Here is a 22,103-nt window from a genome sequence, read left to right as displayed (position 1 = left end):
TAATATTTATTTATTTTTTTTGCTTAATTTGAAATAGACTTTATTTAAGGGATAGATCTAGATTCATTCATTAATCTAACTGTTATCAACAGTTTATTTGACAACAAACTAATCGGCACGGAACAGTTTATTAATTTGGAAATCCTCGGTTTGCTAGGTTTTGAAAGAGAAGGTAAACAATCGGGTGAACACTGGTATCTGTAAACCAATTAGATCCAAGTTTTAAGTGAAGACTAGTTAAAACTTACCTGTTATTTCATTTTCAACAAAAATTAAGATATAAATAACCCTAAATCTCTAGAAAAAAAGGAGGTCCGTACCCCTAGAAAACCCCTAACAGGCTTGTCTAGAGGTACGGATCCGTACCTCTAGAATCTGATTCTAGAGGTACGGATCCGTACCTCTAGACACTTCCTTAAATAAATTGTAACAATAATCTATTCTTTAAAGAAAAAAGAAAAACATGGGTGTGGGGGGCAGTAGCCCCCATAAGACGAAATGGGGAGTATTATTAAATGTGCGTACCGGTAAAGTACAGGTGTCCCAGTAAATTGTAACAATAATTTATTCATTAAAGAAAAACGGGGCAGTTGGAAAAAATGGGGTGTATTTATTAAATGTGCGTACCGGTAAAGTGCAGGTGTCCCTTTTTGGGCAGCATTTTCTGGTAGTTTCAGCTTTTCTTCATTTGTTGAACAAAGACATTGAGGCATAAGTTGTGTTTTTATCTGATGATCATGCATAAAATACAACGAAATGAAGTACTTTCGTCATAGAAATTCAAATTTTTCCAAATGAATCGAGGGAAAAAGTTTTCATGTTGTTGTTGTCGATATGTCATTCTTTAATTACCTTGGAAACAAGGACACGATTTCATTGGTTGGTAAAATCTAGGACACTATCTCATTGGCCGAGCTATTCAGGTGCTTGGCTGGTATATATGAGCCGTGCCATGAGAAAACCAACATAGTGGGTATGCGACCAGCATGGATCCAGACCAGCCTGCGCATCCGCGCAGTCTGGTCAGGCTCCATGCTGTTCGCTTTTAAAGCCTATAGCGCTCTCTCGTGTTCTATAAATAGAACATACGGCAGTTATACCATAATGCAATGCGCGAATTGCGGACAAGGGAGCGTTTTCTATATAGAAAGATTCATCAACTATATGGGAATTAAAAAAGTAACATGCTACTTGTATAAAATTGTCGCACCTGTTAACAGAATAAATAAAAGAGATGAAACTATAAATGGCTAATTAAAGAAATATATTGGAACGAATGTACGGAAGATCAGCTCAAAATATACAGACATATTATTTTAACAAAAACGATTCAAAACTGGCCTACTAAGCAAATAAAGAGCACTGTTTAAAGGCACAATGCATGCACATTACCCCATATAATACTTTTAAAATCTTGCATCAGATGAACGGTTACAGTTTTAAGAAAAAAATACAATGTTTTCGAATGCGACACACCGAAGAGAACTTGTGGTTAAAACTTATAATGTTAATTCAATGTATCAGCCAAACTTGATTATGATCCCCGATGTCAGCTGTGGTCGGTGCGGACTTGTCGAACATTTCCTTATTCAAATACATATATACAGTATGCATGATTTGGCAGAAAATAATGACCTTGCATTAGATTAACAACATGTTTATTATCAGATAACATCTAAATATTATTATCAAAAGTCAAATATCTTTAATTTATTAATGTCACACTAAGGGGTCATTTGTAATAAAACACAACATATGTATATCACAGAAGTGTTAATTGTTTCAACGAATAACTGAATATGTGACCGAAAATTATAATGTGTATGACAGTTTACTTTAGAATATACATGTTGTTCATCACATTTCGAAATTTCAATAAATTTAAATTATGCGATCATAAGACTTCTTTTTACATTGGCAGGTAGATCTATTAAATTTCTAAACACTTAAAACGGAAGAATTTTTTACAAAAATGTAATGTTAATATAATGCCGGACGGTAACTAAGAAGAACAATTTCGATCTGTGAATACGTTTTTGTTAAAAATAACGCTTTCCATTTGGTATTAATACATTTTTCCGCGTTATTCTATTTTTTCTAAATATTCTTTTTCAAAACTGGATGTGTCACAAAATGAACAGAATAATATAATAACATTATCAATTCATACATATATATTGATGAAAAAGCGGTATGTTATTTCTAACATGGATATAAAATAAAGAGTTTCTTGGCTAGTTTACTGAAATTAAAAATAAAGAAAAAACATTTGTTTGCGATGTGCAGGCTAGAAACCCGAACAAAAATAACGAAATAAATGCAAAATCTATGGTTTCCTTATGCTATTGTACAATAAAAGCACTGATTGTTTGTCCGCAAATTGAGTCCTGTGCTATTTTTAGATAGCAGACCTTATCGGTGACGTCACAGATCCTTACATACGAGAGTGTGCTATTGGAATTGGAGAAACTATTAGCGAACAGCATGGATCCTGACCAGACTGCGCGGATGCGCAGGCTGGTCTGGATCCATGCTGGTCGCATACCCACTATGTTGGTTTTCCCACGGCACGGCTCATATTTCGATTACGGAATCAGCTTTGTTCAAATATTATTATACGACGCAGTCTGTTAGCCACAATTTTGGCTATTTAGCCTTGCTTGAATGTTTCTCATTGCAGAGTTGGTGCAGCCGTTCTGCGCTTGCGCGGAATTATTATCAAATGGAACGCACGGCAAAAATACTCATATTTTTGCATGTCCGCACGCATTTAGGGTATAATGTGCACAATATACTGACTAAAGGTTAGGGTTAGAATCACCATGGTTACAAAATATATACATTTAAGGTATTTTTGTTCAAATTTAGTTAATACGGTATATACCGGAGTCTGTAATATATCACGGGCGCACCAACTCTGTATTTTGCTTAGGTAGCAGTTGGTAGTTTCCAGCCACAGATTCGAATTGGCCAGGGTCAAAATCTGTCATTAGAGATAAAACCTTGAAGTGAAGGCAGTTTTGATGTTTGAAATATTTGTTGATGTGAGTTTGTGATTAACAAGTTTAAGAATGGTATGTTGCAGAAATTCTGGCAGATGCGAATGTAAGCTTGATGGCATCATTTTCATATAACTGCTTGAAATGCATATATGCCACTATCAGCATTGAGCGTCTCGTGAACTGTCAAATGTCTTATAGGCCTCACACAGTTGAAAATAGTGAAAAAAGTAATCGGTTGACAGGTATTTTTGTCCAGCTCTGCAAGTAATACTTGAAACTGAGTACAGAATGCAAGTGGCCATTTGTCTCTATCCATTCCCTAACATTTTAAGGCCAGTTGGAGATATGGCTAATTTGGGCTGAAATGTCATGTATTTTCGCGGGCTGAAATTATCTTTCAGGTGGCTTGTGGATTTAAAAATCTATGCTTTGTATGAAGTTTACTATGTATTTTATTTCTTCTTCAAGTAAGATGTAAACCGGTATCTTTTATTTTCAGGTCTGCATCTCGTAAGATATCGGAAGCCGTCTGACTTGGCCACATCGCTCGGAAGTCTGAAGTACTAGAAAAAACGCCATCTGCTACCTTAAGACATTTGTCAATTTTTGTAAGTACTATTTCATGCTTTCTTTTGTGTTGTTCAAGCTCTCCAGTATGTGTTATTTAAAAATCCGAGCTGAATGGATTCATAACATAGACAGATGTTGTTTGATATGGTAGAAGTTAAGGGGAGGTAACTCTGATTTTACCGGGTAAGTAAATCTTATTTTTGTTTGTAGTGTAGGGTTTTCTTAAAATTTCTAGCGGGAAACACATTTCTTTTGTAGTTTATATCAAATTTAAAGGAAGAAGGACTATTTAAAGGAAATATAGGTGCAACTTTTTGGCATTTTGTAAACACATGGCTGTTTCACAAGGCTCGGAACTGGATTCTGTGGTGATATTTCTTTCGAAGATATTTCTCGAGTGGCAGGTATGATTTTAGTTCTTACAAATTTCTATTGTGGCTTTATCGGTGTCAGGACATGACGACAGAAGAAAAGTGTAGAGAGTGGATACATCTTGGGTGCATTTAAGGTCCTGGAGTGAGGGAACATTTGCAGATATTTGTTTTTAATTAAGAGAAGATACGGTTTCTCGGAGATGTACTGGGAGATTGCTCGAATTCGTTAAAATAGGTAAGTTTGGCAACAACAACAACAACAACAACAACAACAACAACAAAAACAACAACAACAACAAAAGTGCATTGTAAAATATTTATTTAAAGCTATTTTATACTTACTGTATGTAAGGTAATATGAAAAAGTACTTGTAAACAGGGGCGGCTTTTCCTGAGCTTGCGGATTTGAAGTACAGTTAGTCTTGGGTAAGTAAGCTGTGCTGCTTTTAATTCTGTTCCTCAAGTATGCAGGGCTGTGCACAATGCTAATACAGTACATTTATGGCCATCATGTAATAGTAGGTAAGTCTTTTTTTTAATGTCAGAAAGATAGATGCAGTAAGAAATATGTGTGTAAAATGGGGCCAAATCCACAATATTGTAGACATTGTTTGGACATGTGCAATTTGCAAGAAGAACAAAGCATTGTTTAAATATTGGTAAGATTTTATTTGTCATAGATCATTTTCTTAGAATCAGGTGCCAGACAGTCCATGGAGATGCATGTCTTGGTCCTTAAGGTAGCAGTTGGTAGTTTCCAGCCACAGATTCGAATTGGCCAGGGTCAAAATCTGTCATTAGAGATAAAACCTTGAAGTGAAGGCAGTTTTGGTGTTTGAAATATTTGTTGATGTGAGTTTGTGATTAACAAGTTTAAGAATGGTATGTTGCAGAAATTCTGGCAGATGCGAATGTAAGCTTGATGGCATCATTTTCATATAACTGCTTGAAATGCATATATGCCACTATCAGCATTGAGCGTCTCGTGAACTGTCAAATGTCATATAGGCCTCACACAGTTGAAAATAGTGAAAAAAGTAATCGGTTGACAGGTATTTTTGTCCAGCTCTGCAAGTAATACTTGAAACTGAGTACAGAATGCAAGTGGCCATTTGTCTCTATCCATTCCCCTAACATTTTAAGGCCAGTTGGAGATATGGCTAATTTGGGCTGAAATGTCATGTATTTTCGCGGGCTGAAATTATCTTTCAGGTGGCTTGTGGATTTAAAAATCTATGCTTTGTATGAAGTTTACTATGTATTTTATTTCTTCTTCAAGTAAGATGTAAACCGGTATCTTTTTATTTTCAGGTCTGCATCTCGTAAGATATCGGAAGCCGTCTGACTTGGCCACATCGCTCGGAAGTCTGAAGTACTAGAAAAAACCGCCATCTGCTACCTTAGTGGTTACCTGATCCAATAATTGGAAGCCATTTTGAATGGGAACCAATATTGGACAGGGAACCAGATTACTTACGTCACAGGTCACTTGTTGCTGCAACCAACCACTGAATTAGTAACATATTGATCTCGGGTTGCGGCAGCTCCCCAGTTCCAAGCCAAAAATATACAAGTTTAAACAGACAATAATCTTTGGAATAAGTTGGCAGAGTATAACAAGTATTGTAAACAAATTGGATACGAGTAGAAATGTAGACCAGCTGAAGCTCAACAATAGGAATAATCACGTAAAACTACCTGCACTATCAATTGACCAACGCTGTCCAGATGTTGAAAAATCTGGCGTATTACATGTACGAGATTTGTTGTCTGTATATTATAATTGGACAACGATCAAATTCATGTGGAACTGTCAGAAAAATACCACAATTGATAAAAAGGAAAGAAACCAAAGAAATGACAAAACGGAAGAGCAAAAGTGAGTACCAACTTGCAAACACATTTTTCTTTTTACTTTGAAATTGAAGTCTTGAGGGTCAGAGAAGAAGAAATAATTAATACCACAATTTGTAGAAGTCAGGCTTGTGCCCAGTTATAATTATAATTTAATTAATTATAATTAATTAACACATTTGAAATAATTGAAAATAATTATTAAGGTATTAGGTCACTAATAGTAATGTTTACAAAATGGCCTTTGCTTGGTATATTCTGAAAGGTAACCGTGTTTTGCACTATTTTGCAAATTTTAAACAACTTTTACCGTGCCGTTTTTTATAAGTTTTGAATAACTTATGGTATCTTCTCAAGCTCAAGTAGAGACAAATTTCAAAGTGATAGCCACTATCCAAAACGTTTGCAGAGAACTTATTTTACCATTAATTCCAATAAAAGAAACATCAAACTATTGGTAAACAATTATAAAACACAAAATAAAAATGTCAATATCATTTTTTCTATGGTGTCTCAAGTAAACAGATTTAAGGAGACAGAATTCATACTTCAACATTGAAAAAATAAGGTCGAATGCTGTGTTTCTGTTTTGAATTTTGCTTTCTTCATTTAAAAATAACCTTAGGGCAGACGTAAAACCTACCTAAATTTCTTCCAGAATATATAATCTAAGAGTGACAGCAAAATAGAGAACTTTCACCGCGTGTAACTCAATATTTTTAAAGATGTGTAACTCTACCCCTTCTGTTTAAGTAGTAAATTCACTTTGAACACCAAGAAATCGCTTATAAGATTCATCTTTTTCCATTTTTGTATAAAAAATCAATAATAAGTCTTGAAAGAAGTAAAAACTTACTAGAAAAAAAAAGGAAAATAAGGAAAAAAAAATTTGGTCCCAGTAGGGCTTGAACCTACGCCCCCCTAAGAATTGCAGTAAAAGTAGGTTTATGGTAGGAAATGAATACTCTTCAAAAAGGAGGTTCTCTATTAGTGACCTAATACCTTAACTGAGAAAAGTCAAGTCCAAAAAAGTCAAGTCAAAAACTTTATTTCACTCATTTCATGAATAATGAGGTGAGATTTTTAACTTATGTTGGAGGCTCATAAGAAAATAATAATACAATTCAATTCTAACAAAATAAGATGAATTTTTACACAAACGCCTTTCATATCTAGATGTAATATGCCAGTATTACACTATAATAAATAAATAAATAAATAAATGATGCCCCCATTCGGGCATCGGAGAGTCACAAAATGTATAATTAGATCTACGGAGATGAAAATACAAAATACCATTTATCGTAACTGTGACAATATTATTTTAACAAATTTGCACAGTTTTAAAAATTCTTTTTTATTTTCAGTATTTATAAGTTGTTCCAATTTAAATAGTTTCAATAGTTTGTAATAGTTTCAAGTTTATTTATTAGATCCATTAGGCTCATAAGCCCATGAGGACAACAGTTCAATACATGTATGACGAACAGTGAAAAATGCAAATACATAATACATACATATATCATACACTGCATGTCGGAGAAGGTTACATTCATATCAATAACAAAGTGTTATATACTAATACGTTATTAACATTTTTAGAAAATTATTAAATTAAAAGGAACAGGAAAATACGTAATTCTAATATGACGTAACAGATGTATCTAGCGTATAATGGGAATAGTACTCCAACTACAGTCGACCTTTATCGAAAACGAAACACATAAAGGTTAACATGTTGGCTATTCTCATATGTATAATTAATCTTTAAGGGATGTGTCTCACAGAGACAATGAAGTAATAACATATATTTAAAACGATATGACTAAGTCTTTGCAACCGCAGTAATATTTCCATACAACCAAAACATCTAACGTAATTACATAACTCACAAGATATATAGATATAAACATGTTTACAACAATTTCTAGCCCTAAAACATATATTCATTTCTTACGGTAAATGCATTGTGAACATACATTCCTAACTTCTTTATCACGATTCTATTTTCAGACTTAATCAGATCTATAAACTTCATCATGTTTGGTCTTTTCCAAAAGTAAGACGGTATGAATTGTTTTCGTAAGTCATTGTATAATGGATATTCAATTACAAAATGAAATTCATCTTCAAGCACATTACAAATGCAAAATTTTCTTTCATTTACGGGAATACGTATTGGTTTTATCCATCTTCCAGACTCGATTTGTAGCCTATGCGAAGAAACTCTTAAGGACTATGCTATTTCGAAATTATGAATTAGGTGGGTGGGGTACATGATATTATTTCTGAGGAATTTCGAAGGTACTGTAAAACAAACGTTATTCCAATGTGACAATACATTAAAACCATGAAGTGCTGGTCTCTTACTTTAATTAAAAGACTAAAGTGGGAAAAGTTATCAGTATGGTTATGTCACAATTTTCGGTGCAAGTATTCTATGTAATCATGCATAACTGCGAAAAAGTATAGCATACATAATAAAGCTGAACTATCCGTGTAAATGAGCTGAGAGCTATTTTTCTATTTCCGTTTATTACTTTTCTAAAAAACACATTACAATTTACCAGGTGATGGCAAAATTTGTCATTTTTGTGCATATGCCTTTACACATTAAAGAAGTCCGAACTATAGGTATGGTGTGCGAGAAGGGCCTGAGCGCTTACGTAGTGCTCATTTACACGGATTGTACTGCTCAGATAAATATATATATAACTTTATCATAAGTCCGCAAAGTGCAACAAAAGAAATAGCAGTATTAATTTTGTAATAATATTATTTTTATGAGGTATGTCTGACAAATGACATCGAGAATTCAAACTGACCTTTAGAAAGCTGCATTTTCAAGTACCTGATATCTTCCACTTTGGTTAAAAAAGCATTTTTACAATAGATAATTACTAACTACAGAAGGTAATAAAAATACTCTTGACCTAGAGAATGCTACAACCTACTAAACTTCAAAGCTTAAGTTTAAAATTATATTGAACACGTTTGCTTTAATTTAAGATGAAAATTAAACTAGAACTCTTATGATAAAAATCGCATAGACCATTTCGGACAGGTAAGACAGTGAGAAAGCAAACATATCGTACGTATTATTTAGCATGGATGATTTGCACTGTGAATACATATTTTTTACACTTAACATTTAATTCCGCGAGTACATACACATATACATATATATTTACCTTTACCTTTATACACTAGGAATATGTTCGTTTTACATGTAAGATCAAGGCATTAACCCCTCGTGAAAATATAATGCATGTGGCGTTCACTGTTGATATATAATTGTAATATCATGTCTTGACGTTTCACTGAAACAAACAAATACCCTTTTTGCATATTCATTTATATAAAAATATAAACAAACAAACAAACAAACCAAAGCGGGAACAATGTTTATTTTGTTTGATTGAGAGTAACACCGAAACGACACAATGAACTTTTCCCAGGTTTTGTTGGTGGAGAAAGACTCCAGGTGCCCCTCCAGACATTTTTTTGGAGCTCAGACTAGTACCTAGCTGGATGGCTTCCTTACGTGAAAAGTTTTACACCTCAAGTGAGGTTTCGATCCCACGTGGGTGATGGGCGAGGAATTCAAAGCCAGCGACCATGTATATCACGCTTTTCTTTTGCTAGTATAAAACTTAAATATTCAATTAAATTTCGTGAACATAAATGATACTCATAATGATATTTACCGTCAGAAATTACAAATGGTTGGCCGAATACACCATACTTTTAATTACAAAAGTTTACACACCATGAGGGTCGGAAAGCACGGAATTTACGTTCTTAAACGTATATGTGAATCGTCTTGTTTGAAATGTAAACAAAGGAATAAAAGTAACTGTTTTCATGTTCGTGGTAAAGATCGAACAGTGTGATTGTCAATGTTCCCGATACGGAATATATATGAATGTATAAACACGGGCCGTTTCATCTAACAACATAGTAAGCGATTGTTTATTTATTGTATTTATGTTCTAGTAACCTTTGACACTGATTTCGAGGACAAGCCGGGTTTGTGACATATACATGTCTGTTGTTGGGCTGGAAAAAGATAGGTCCAAAATTTAAACTAAAAGCTATATTCCATAAATTCTTCGTTATTTCTGTGCATACAATTCGGTTGTTTAAAGGTTAGAATATCAGAAAATTACAGGAAATAAAACATATCTTTGAAAAAGTCCCGATCATTCATCATTTGTTTGGTTGGCGCATGATTACAAATTTAATGTTAGTAGGGTGTGATGTCCATGAAGCCGTGTAATGTGATAATTTTGATGACACGTTGATTTTATTTTGTAATTGTGAGTGATCGTTAAGTGATCAGAAATATCGGACAGTGGAATGTTATAAAAAAAGTGATGCTTTATTTAGATTAGAAAGTGAATCATACTATACAATAAGGAAACCTAAGGTAAAATACTCCTTTTATTTCGTTCTCTGAAGAAAACATGGCTGACATATTTTTGTAAAAAAGCGGTGCACGTGTGATTTGTGTAACACAGTTTAACGACGATTTCTTAGAAAACTAACGCTCAGCTCATTTACACTGACATATCCCTGATTGATGAATATATATATTATATAAATATGAGAGACTTGTGGTACCAAATACTTGCACCGAAAATTTCTATGCATTTCCTTCTAGTACACTGTTGGGACATGCTTTTGAGTGTCACTGATACTTTATAATTTACTCGGAGATACATTTTTTCATTATCATTACTTTCTCTTTGATCCCCGTGCATTTCTCGTGTTGTTACGACATTCTCAGTTTTACATAGGAATTTTGCATTGTCAAAATAGCATAGTCCTTAACCTAGCTAATGCTTGACAAAATTTATTTACTGAAAAGCAGTCTAAATATGTTTGAAAATTGAAAGACGCAATATTTTTGTAAAACAAAGCTCTACTAGAATCATTTAATCTACTATGCCAGTTTTAATTAAGTTGATCTGTTAATCTTTGTTTAACTAAATTCAAAAATAAATCTACATCACCAACATTTTGTTCCAACCACGCTTCATAAAAACCAAGCGTACATAGTAAATTTTTGACCATAGAACACCAATTCACATTTCGGTGATCACTTTCAAGATCAGCTTTTAACATATTATATACCATTTTAATATATTTGTTTTCCGGTGTTTGTACAATTTTCAACCAATATTTAATAATTTTATTACTATGTGTAACTTAAAAACTTTCACAGATGTTCTGCCCAACTCACCATATACAAAATCTTTTTATGTTGTTTTTTTTTCACACCTAAAAGACTTTTACAAAATTGTAAATGCACTCTTTCTAAAGACAAATATTTTGCGAAACCACATACTTCACTACAATAGCTTAATATCGGTATTACTAGTTTATCAAATAACTCCAATTTATGTTTAGGCGGTATATATTGTTCAACTTAAATATGGCCTTCTGTGCCTGACCAGCTAAAGTACTTTGGGCTGTACTTAAGGAACCACCACATGTAAATAGTACTCCTAGATATGAGAATTTATTAACAATTTCAATTGGTTCACCCTCATAGTAAAAACATAAATTTCTTGGTAACATACCACCTTTTCTGAAAATCATAACTTTTGTTTTTGCTGTATTTACTTTAAGTTGCCATGGTCTACAATAATCACTTAAAACAAATAGACTATGTTGTAATTCTTCTGCTGAATTAGAAAAAAAATAACAATGTCATCTGCATATAATAGGAGAAATATCTTAAACATATTAACATCAATCCCCTCTGTGCCACTGCGAATAAAGACGTCTTCTAGATCATTTATGAAAAGTGTAAAGAGAAAGGGAGATAAGCACTCCCCTTGTCTGACCCCGAGCGTACATGTATATTCTTCACTAAGTTTATTTAAATATTTAACACGTGACTTGACTGATTGGTACATGGATTTTATTATATTTAAAATTTTACCACGAAGTCCTAATTGTATCATTTTATACCATAAATTATCTCTAACAACATAATCAAACGCTTTTGTGTAGTCTATAAACACTGTAAAAAAGTTGTTTCCCCTGATTCAAAACATGATTGATCAAACCGTTCAATACAAAGACATTGTCAATGGTACTCATATTAGGTCTAAATCCAGCCTGTGCCTCTACATATACATTGTAATATTCAGCCCAACTTTTCAATCGGTTGTTAATGATACGTGTAAAGAGTTTTCCAAGACAACTCAACAATGTTATACCACGATAATTATCAACAGTATTAATACTACCTTTCTTGTGTAGTGGAATGACATAACCATCTGACCACTTTTCAGGAAAATAACGCATTTCAAAAATCTTATTTAAAAGTATATACAAGACAGGAACAAGTGTGTTTTTACCAACAATAAAAAAAACTCGTTTAACAATAAATCTGGACCTCCGGACTTATTATTTTTCAGTTGTTTAATAGCTGACAGTATTTCATCAGTAGAAATCGAGTCATTAAGCTCTTCAAACATAATACTAAATTCCTTACTTTGATACCTTTCATTGAAGAATAAAATATCTTCATTCGGACAGAAAAATCTATCATCCGGATCGTTAACCGCTTTAAAATATTTTTCAAAGGTTGACAATGGTATATTTGATTGTTTCACACCTGCCGCATCTTTTAACATAGACCAGTATAATTTCGCATTCTTAACTCTAGCATTTAACAACTTTGAAGTTTTCTCTTTATCATGATTAAATCTACATTTTCTAATATAAGTCTTGTACTCCGTTCTAGCTGTTACCATAATCACTTTTTTGAATTTCCCTATTTGTTGCATAATAAAATGACGGTCATAACCTCTTAAATTATGAAAAATAACAGGAATTTTGTGTGTTAGTTTAAAATTAATATTACATTCTGAGTGAGCACTTCCTCTAAATTTTCCTGTTATATGACAGTGATCACGGACAGGATTTTCATTTTCCTTATATTCTTTTTCACAAATGTGACAAGATTTCTGCTTTTTAAATTCAATTTCGTCTTTTTTAGACATTCTCAAATCTTTGTTAAAATATTCTTTAAATATTTCTTTACAATATTCCTCTTCCTCAAGCATTTTTTCAATAAATTTATAAACTGCATTAGGGCCTTTATAAATCTGGGTTGGTTTAGTATAACTGTTGTCATAACAACAAACAACTTTATAGCCGTTACCACAATCTATATGATTTTGATATGGTTCAGTAAATGAAGATTCAGGTGACGGTAAAGCAGTTAAAACTTTCTTAGTCATTGATTCAAAATCAGCATAAATTACAAAAGGTACTGCTAAACCTTTATGATAATTTTTAAATTGTACTTTACTTCCCTCTTTTGGCATTTTTACGCCTTGGGTACCATTAATAGCTAAACAGTTTGGTATGTGTTCATTTAATATTCTTTCTTGAGAAAAATGTTGCAGGCAGCTTTTACAAAAATGTTTTTTATGCTGATATTTTGTTTTTTTTAAACATTAATCTATTAAAGTCTTTTATCCAAACATAATGTTGGACTACAGTCCTTGAGGACGGTTCCTCGGAACCCTCGGGGGCTTTAGCCCACTTACAGTCATCATCAGTTATTTCGTTATTATTAATTAGCAACATGTCACAGTGTTCTTTGTATTGATATTTTGATATGCACAATGGATAAATACCTGTAGGTTCTTCATAACCAAATATATTAAATGATATTTTATTTAAAACTTCTATTTTAGGTATTTGATTTAATGTAACAGGAAATTTTATTCCAGTATAATCAAGATCGTTTATATGTTTTTTTATAATTTGAAACTCTCTCAGAATGTTTTGTTACAGGAAATTTGTAAGCTAAATGACACCATCTAAAACATTCGTTATCATCATTCTTTATATTTATTAATCCTTTCATTGAATTTTGTAATGGTTTTGGTAATTCTAAATAACTTGAAGCAGCCGATGGACTATACTTATATCTATTTATATAATGAGCATCAACTGATTCTATTCTCCAGCCGCTTCCTTCTGAAATCCAGTTGCGAATTCTATTTATTATTTCATCAAAGGCTTCACGTAAAGTGTTTTTTTATTTCGTTTGTGTTAATAATTTCTAAAGCCTTTGATTGAAAATAAGCTGATTTATATATTGTATCTGTTGCACTCATTTTTACAAAAGTTATTTTTAAAACAACGTTTATTTTTATACCTTTTAAAGCTTTAAGTTCAGATTGAAGTATATCAAATGAGTCGTTTATAGTTAAATATAATTGATTTTTTGGATCTTGTCTATATTCAACTTTAATTTCAAATTTCTTATAATATTGATTTTTTGATCTCTCAATTTCCATCTATATATTATATTTAGAAAAAAAAATTCGTTAAGCAAAAAAGGGTTAAAAAAATAATAAAATAAATAAAGTTTAAGAAGAAATAAAATATTTAAATTTATATCTTTTTCCGTTAGTTTTTGATATTCCACTTTTTACTCTGTTTTTCCCTTCGCAGCACATTTTTATTAATCCAGAATTAATATTAAGGTCTTTAAATGCTGAGTAAGTGCTTCTATATATTTTTTCTTCATTAGTGTCATAATCGGTTGCAATAACACTTTTAGGGTTGTTTCGGTGTTTATTTGGTCTGGGACAATCACATAACCTTTCGACATTTTCTTCTTCAGTTAATAGACAGCCACAGTCCCATTCAAATAAATTCTTTTCTAATAAATAAGGATCTATAACATTTTGTAATTTATCAATGACATGATTTTTATATTCATCGCTAACTATTTGATTAAGTTTTGATTTAATAACGTTTCTTCTTTTGAGTACTTTTTTATATGTATTATTGTCTGGATTCATTATTTCTCCTAAAATACTAGATAATTTTGGCATAATTATTCTATCTACTTTTCTATTAACCATCTATATATAATATACTTATAGAAAAAATCTCTAAAAAACGCACGTAAAATTTAATACAGCTCTTCGTCTTTTTTACTTTTATATCCGTTAAGTTTAAATTCCTTCATATGCATTTCAAGAGGCATTGAATAGTTTTTTTCTTTCTGCATTTCTAACAGTATTGTAAAAATATCCTGAATAACTTTATTTGGATCTTCTTTATTTACTTTTCCGATCCGTGCTTTTGTTATTAGTTGTTTTATTTTCTGGTGATGCAATTTTAAAATAGCTTTTTTGTCTTCAACTTTTAGTCTATTAATAAAAATAGTAATTATTGATGGAACAGCGCCAGCAACTGCTACAAATATAGGAATAACTGGAGCAAGTGCTAATGCAGCCGAGCAACCAAAAATACCTGCTGTAATCTGTAATCCTGTATTTACTCTTCCACAAAATTTATAACCTTTTCTGTAAGCAGCAGCTAGTTTAGTTAAGTGGATAATTAATTGATCTATTGTTTCTATTCCATTTTTAGAGGTTAGATTTTTATCACTCATTTCTATAATACATTTTCAATTTAAATTTCTTTCAATTCACTAAATGGTAGCCAGCTATTAATTTTTTCATTGTAACCTTTCCATTTTACTAAAGCTTGTTTTTTCTTATAGTCTCATCGAATAACTTTTTCTATTCTAAAAACCTCTTGTTTAGTAGGTAAAAGTTCTTGCTCATAAAATGAACCTTGAATTATTCATCATTTAAATCTTTAATAGTGTATGTTCTGGGATTTGTATTATTAATTTTATAAATTATAAATATATCCTCTGTCCAGTTTGGTGTATATTCTTTTTCAAAATGTCTTTTCAGTTTGCTTAAGCGAACTTGATCACCAGTTTTAAATTTTGGTTTACTTTTTGGTATCTTTAAATTACCATATAAGTTAAAGTAAACAATACCTTTATTTAAGTTTTTACTGGCTTCGGTTGGTGTCATTTTTATACTAGAATGTTTTGTTTTGTTATATTTATCAACCATTTCCTGCAAATTATCTAAATAAGTATAAGTATTATTTGCTGTAAAATATTTCCACATTATTCTTTTTAAACTTCTATTAAATCTTTCGACTACGACAGCTTTTCCTTCATTAAATGTATGGTACATGTTAATATTATATTTATTCAAAAATGATTCAAACTTTTTATTATAAAATTCTTTTCCTTCATCTACCCATAAATTTTTTGGTGTTCTACCTTTTAAAATTATTTTTTCAAATGCTTCAGTAACAGATTCTCCAGTTTTATTCTTTAATTGAATAACCCAAGCATATTTACTGAATATATCAATAACGGTTAACAAGTACTTTACACCTTTATTATATTTTGAAAAAGCTTGCATGTCAACTAAATCAGCAGACCAAGTATCATCAATATCATTAACAATCACTTGTCGTTTCCTAAATTTTCTTTTAATTGGTTTATGTAATTCTTCTGCTAATTCATCACTCCAGCGGTAGCTTGGTGTAGTGATTTCGGGGATATATTCTACCCACTTTTCCCGTTTTTTGACTTTCGTTTTTGTCCTAGCCCAAGTTTGTATTTCGTTTTAATTATAGGTTTCACAACTAATTGTTTTGCTATCTTTTCCCCAAATGTTTTTGATTTAGTGTTTTTTAAGTTGGAAAGCATTTGTTTGTCACATGTACTTTTTTACACCGTTGCCGTAGCAAAAGTCATGGTCCATACATACTGCGTCCAGTTCATTAACAGGAGGTCCGTTATTCAAAGGATTTCCTGGTCCACAATAGTTATATCCTGGGAGTGTTAAACCTTTCTTAGGTAACATAGGTAAAATTGCTTTATGAATATCTAAATTACCTCCTGTACTTTTAACAAACTTTGATTTCATTTTTCCGCAAGATGAACAGGTAGCCATTATCATTTTTCTCCCGTTTTTTGCTGTAGCATAATGAGGGTTTATATTATCAGTAAATCTTCTTTCTTTCAAACAATATATTTTATTCTGTAAACTCATTATATTATATGTGTTTAAAACTTTTTACTGAGTTTAAAACCTGTGGTTTTTGAATTGTCCGGCATTGACCAGTCCTGAACAAGGGTCATAGGTTAAATGGGGTCAAATTGGGCTCCGCCACGCTATATTTAATACTACTGATCTGGTAGTATGTCCATAAGATAAGAAATGTTCTTCTCTATTGGAAAGATGAGTGACCAGTTGGAAATTTTGTTATATCTGTTATAAAATCTCATAAGAAATTTAAGAAGTCACCTTTAATATCTGCGACATACATACCTGAAGTCCACATACAATATTGTGAGTATTTACAGGGAGATTATAAATTGGGTATAAATTAATTCCTAATAAACAAGAAGCAAACAAAACAACCTAAAATCATCCAACAAATATATCGTCACCTCAGTGCAAGAAGTAGATAACTGCATTGACTTAAAGAAGGACTTATTCACTTTTTGCGCTAAGGTGACGATATAGGCTACTCAATGAAAATGCATTTAAGCAAATAGAAAGACTATAAAATATAGGCAGTTTCAAACCCCTGTGAAATAGGTTCATGAACTCATGAATTTGTAAGAATTCATGAATTATTTTATGAATTATCAAATTCATGAATTATTTCATGAATTATCAAGAGTTCATGAACTACAAGGAAAAGGTCACTTACTTAAATTCATGAACTCTCAAGTTCAAGAATGTTACTTTCATTTCATGAACTTGTAAATGTAGTTCATGAACATTTCAGAAAATCCATTAAATAATTTAAGAAATTCATGATCTTGAAAATGAAATTCAGATAATGATTGTTATTGTGATTCAGGAACTACAAGGTTATGGTTTTCCCCTGTAAAAGATTTTCTAGAACTAGTATTAAGTTCTTGAACATTCAAGAACTTCTGAAGATTTAAAAAAAACTGTTCCTGAACCAGCATAACAGTTCTTAGACTGTGGTTCTAGAGCAATGATGGTTCTTGACCATTGGTTCAAAAACTGCAAAAGTTCAATAACTTACAGAACTTTACCAGTTCCTGAACAGTTACTGTTGGTATTAGAACCAAAATTGTTCATGAACACATGTTCATTAAAAGTACTAAAATTCAAAACCTTTTTCTAGTTCTAGTTCAGTACCAGATCTTGAACCCAATTGTGAGTTTCTGAACTGTTCATTCATTAAACATAAAACCTAGGTTTATTACCTTTAACAATAATGAATAAGTTCATGAACTGTTCGTAAATGTTCATGAACATTAAATTTTTTAATGTCACATGATCAGTTTCCATTATTTTGTTGCATGCTGGGAAATGTTTTGCACATGCGATTCAGCAATTTTTGAGAAGTTTGTGCAGCAAATAAGAAGGAAATACTTATCACACTACTGTACAGTTAGGAATGGTTTAAAAGGAACATGAGTATACTGAATATCAAGTAAGTAATTATGGTGTTGTCATAAATCATTCATTTTAAAAACTATAAAAGCCTTTTAAAATGTCACAATTTTTCACGATCCTGAAATAGTTCATTAAAAAAAATTCGTGAATATCAAAAGTTATGTTTCATGAATTTTAATGTGTTCATGAACTAAAATTCATGAAAATCAAAATTTATGTTTCCTGAATTTCGATATTAATGAACTTCTTCATGAAGTAAAATTTATGAATAGATATTCATGAGAATCAAAATTTATGTTTCATGAATTTCAATATTCATGAACTTGTTCATGTATTTTTTTTTAATTCATGAACAAGTTCATGAATATCGAAATTCATGAAACATAAATTTTTACTCTCATGAATATTTATTCATGAACTATTTCATGAATTTGTTCATGAATAAATTCATGAAGTTCATGAACCTTTTTCACAGGGGTAGATTAATATTAAAAAAGATATAATCATGCATTCAAACATCTACATAACCAGCCATGTCGCTTGTCAAAAAATATCTACAGAGATTGACCACTTTTATTTATTTATTTATTTATATATTTATTTATTTATTTATTTATTTTACATTTAAGAATCAAATCATTAATGTTGCTTAGTTCACAGCCATCATTATGCTAATGAGCCATAATTACAATTAACTGGGTTAATGACAAGTGGTATGATAGCAATTTTCTGCATAGACCATACATATATCAACATGCTGATTAATTGAGCCATAGTGTATTAAGAATCAGCATGTGGGTATTTGGTTTATGCAAACAGAAAATTGTAAGATGTTTTTCATTCATTACTGACCTTCTTTTTCAAATACAAGCTTTGGTATATATATTTATTTTAGCGTTGTTTTTTTTTTTCAAAAAACTTTTGCTGTTGGCAAAATATAACTCTTTTGTGTAAAAACCATCTCATTGATTTTATAAAGAAGAAGTAGAAGAAGAATGTTTTAATAGACTCTAAACTTTACAGTTTCAGGTCTATAACAATATACAAACATATATACAAATATGAATAATGGTCAATCAAAGATTAATTAATTAAAACCCATTTGAGCCTAGCGTATACTTTAGTAAACATTACAGATGGTTGACCTGCAATTTCTCAACAAAATGGTTAGGATGGGTAATAAGCTAATTTTATCACCAATTAACAGAGATAGCGGTCATTTTTCTGAGGAAAGTCTATATTTTTCTGGTAAACAAAACACAAAATGGCTAGAAAGAAAAGGTGAGTGAAAAAATACTCTTCATTTTACATTTATTATAAAACATTATAATTAGTTATATAATATAATCATTGTTTGTATTTTTAGTGACTGTATTAGTACAATTTTGTGTGACGTTGATTTATTATGTTTTTTTATATAAGTGTATACCAAAGTATACACTAGGACTGAGAGGGTACATGTATTTATATTGCAAACTATCAGTGTGATTATTTTTATTTACAGCAGGTTCACTGTAAATGAAGTTGTGTCCATGTTAGAAGATGATGCCAGTTTTCAGAGAGCTGATATACATATTTTACCGCCCCCTCCAGATGAACTAACAGATGAAGACAGTGGAAGTGAAGATGAAGATGTGTCTTACGACAATCTAAGTGGACGACAACTGGAACAGCCAGCTACTGTAACTCTGATACATCCTGAAGGCCGCCAAGTTATTGATAGAGCTGTGGATTCTAATGTAATTATTATTTTTTTTATACACATGAAGTGCAATCATATATCTTTTCCTCTATTTTGTAGGTGTGTCCATATAATAATGATATTATTGCAAAATATTATAAACAATATTATAAACATTATCATTTGATAAAATATTGTAAATATTGTAAAATATTTACTTATTTTTCATAATTGTACATTTTAGCAATGCGTAGGTTAGTAAGGGCGTATTCTTGACTGACCTACGCTTTCTTTGCAGAGTGATACTGGAAGTACGGCCTCTGGCTCAGAAACAGATGAATATGAAGTTCCTGCTGTGCTATCAAGTCCTTCAACATCTAGGACAGGCATAAGAGTTGCTCTGCGTGATCCTCCTTCTGCACCGAGACTTAAACGACCTCCACCAACTAAGCGTAAATGGTCAAACCGGGACATACCTAGACAACAGGCTGACAAATTTACCTGGAGAGATCCACATACTGATACATCAAGATTGCCCCAGACACCAAAGGGCATATTTGAACTGTTTTGTGATGACGACATTCTTGACATGATGGTAGAACAAAGCATTAGGTATGCTGGATCAAAAGGGAACCACACATTCACTACATCAAGAGAAGAATTGGGCGTTTTTATGGCTATATTGATAGTGTCTGGTTATAGCATTGTTCCACGCCGGAGGATGTACTGGAGTCATGATACTGATGTAAGAAACGATGCAATCGCAAGCACCATGACACGAGACCGCTTTGATACGTTGGTGCGGTACATTCATCTTTGTGACAATGCCAGCTTAGACCAAGATGACAAGTTTTCTAAAGTGCGACCACTACTTTCGCTACTAAATGAACGCTTCTTGCTTTATTTTCCGAAACAGCAGAATCTATCGATAGACGAGAGTATGATTCCCTACTACGGACGGCATGGAGCTAAGCAGTTCATAAGAGGAAAGCCAGTTCGTTTTGGATACAAGATGTGGGCACTCACAACACCTCTTGGTTACTTGTTGCAATATGAACAATACCAGGGAGCTAGAGGACGCCAAGCAGCTGACACAAACCGCCTTGGTATGGGCGGTGCAGTAGTGATGGACTTGCTTGTTGAACTCAACAAAGACAATGCAAATCATTTGACATTTGATAATCTTTTCACATCGCTTCGTTTGGTAGATGAGTTATCAAAGTTGGGCATAGCATGTACTGGAACAGTACGTTCCAACAGGGTAGAAGATTGCCCATTACGATCAGTGAAGGAAATGGCAAAAACAGAGAGAGGAACGTATGATAAGGCCTATGATACAAACAATGGATTGATCGTTATAAGATGGAATGACAACAACATTGTCAATGTGGTTTCAAATGTGTACGGTGTTGAACCTGTACAAACTGCATCTAGATGGTCAAGAGCGGAGAGAAGAAGAATACGGATCAAACAGCCAGATGCGATAAGCCAGTACAATCAAACCACGGGAGGGGTTGATCGAATGGATCAGAATGTAGGTAAATATCGTATCTCTATTCGATCAAAGAAGTGGTGGTGACCAGTATTTGCCTATTGTATCGACCTCACCGTTCAGCAGACATGGCATTTGCATGAAAGTAGGATAAGACCACTGGATCTACTAGGGATACGACGAGAGCTGGCAACTGTGCTATTTGCTGGTGGTAGAAGGCGTGCACATCCAGGACAACCACTGGAACGACCAAAGGCGCTAAGTAAACGCGTCTTAGATGAGATCCGTCTCGATGGTAAAGACCATTATCCTCGTTCTTCAAAAATGGTCAGATGTGCTCTTTTTGGTAAGCAGAGCAAGACAAGGTGCTCCATATGTGATGTTGGTGTCCACCAGAAGTGTTTCGAACAGTTTCATGTGGTCTAAATGCGATCAGTGCAGATATACTCAATAATGAGAATTGTATGGTGGATTGCAACAGTGAACAGGTCATGAATTCAAAAGAGACAAAGACACATTATACAAGTTCGCATGTCATGAAATGATGTAACAAGGACATAAGATTAAAAAAAATGTACATAATTATATGATCTATAACATTTTAGGAGTGATATAGAACATTATATCAATAATGATTACCAGTTTTGAGACATTTACATGTTCAGTTTTACCAGTACCCACTTGTGCCTAGTGTCGACTTTAGTATACAAAATCAAAATACCATATAACATTATGCTCACTGTATATATAATTGAAATAAACCCAAATACCATCTTATACTATGGTTATCTTCACATTTACAAACATTAAACAAAAAATAAAAATTCA

General features: G+C 32.3%; 1 protein-coding gene and 1 long non-coding RNA gene across 2 annotated transcripts; both read left to right on the top strand.

Annotated features, from left to right (window-relative positions):
* The first annotated feature begins 2,551 nt into the window (after positions 1-2,551).
* LOC128550645 (uncharacterized) lies at positions 2,552-5,413 on the top strand. The gene is made up of 3 exons (XR_008368354.1): positions 2,552-3,244; positions 3,502-3,610; positions 5,258-5,413. It is a non-coding gene; the product is annotated as an uncharacterized LOC128550645 (long non-coding RNA).
* A 13,953-nt stretch (positions 5,414-19,366) lies between these two features.
* On the top strand, positions 19,367-21,362 carry LOC123538127 (piggyBac transposable element-derived protein 3-like). Its single transcript, XM_045322094.2, has 3 exons — positions 19,367-19,383; positions 19,607-19,841; positions 20,082-21,362. Exons 1-3 carry the CDS (start codon positions 19,367-19,369, stop codon positions 21,360-21,362), a joined length of 1,533 nt encoding a protein of 510 aa, XP_045178029.1.
* Positions 21,363-22,103: the final 741 nt, after the last annotated feature.

The sequence above is a fragment of the Mercenaria mercenaria genome, chromosome 18 (assembly GCF_021730395.1).
Source record: "Mercenaria mercenaria strain notata chromosome 18, MADL_Memer_1, whole genome shotgun sequence".
Lineage (NCBI taxonomy): Eukaryota > Metazoa > Mollusca > Bivalvia > Venerida > Veneridae > Mercenaria > Mercenaria mercenaria.
The sequence above is the reverse complement of the archived record's forward strand: the minus strand, read 5'-3'. Positions and strand labels throughout refer to the sequence as shown.

What these genes read in the sequence shown, in the direction of transcription:
- LOC123538127 (XM_045322094.2), top strand. An exon ending in ATAGAGCTGTGGATTCTAAT is followed by an intron (nt 19,842 to 20,081) that starts GTAATTATTATT and finishes CTTTCTTTGCAG; the next exon opens with AGTGATACTGGAAGTACGGC.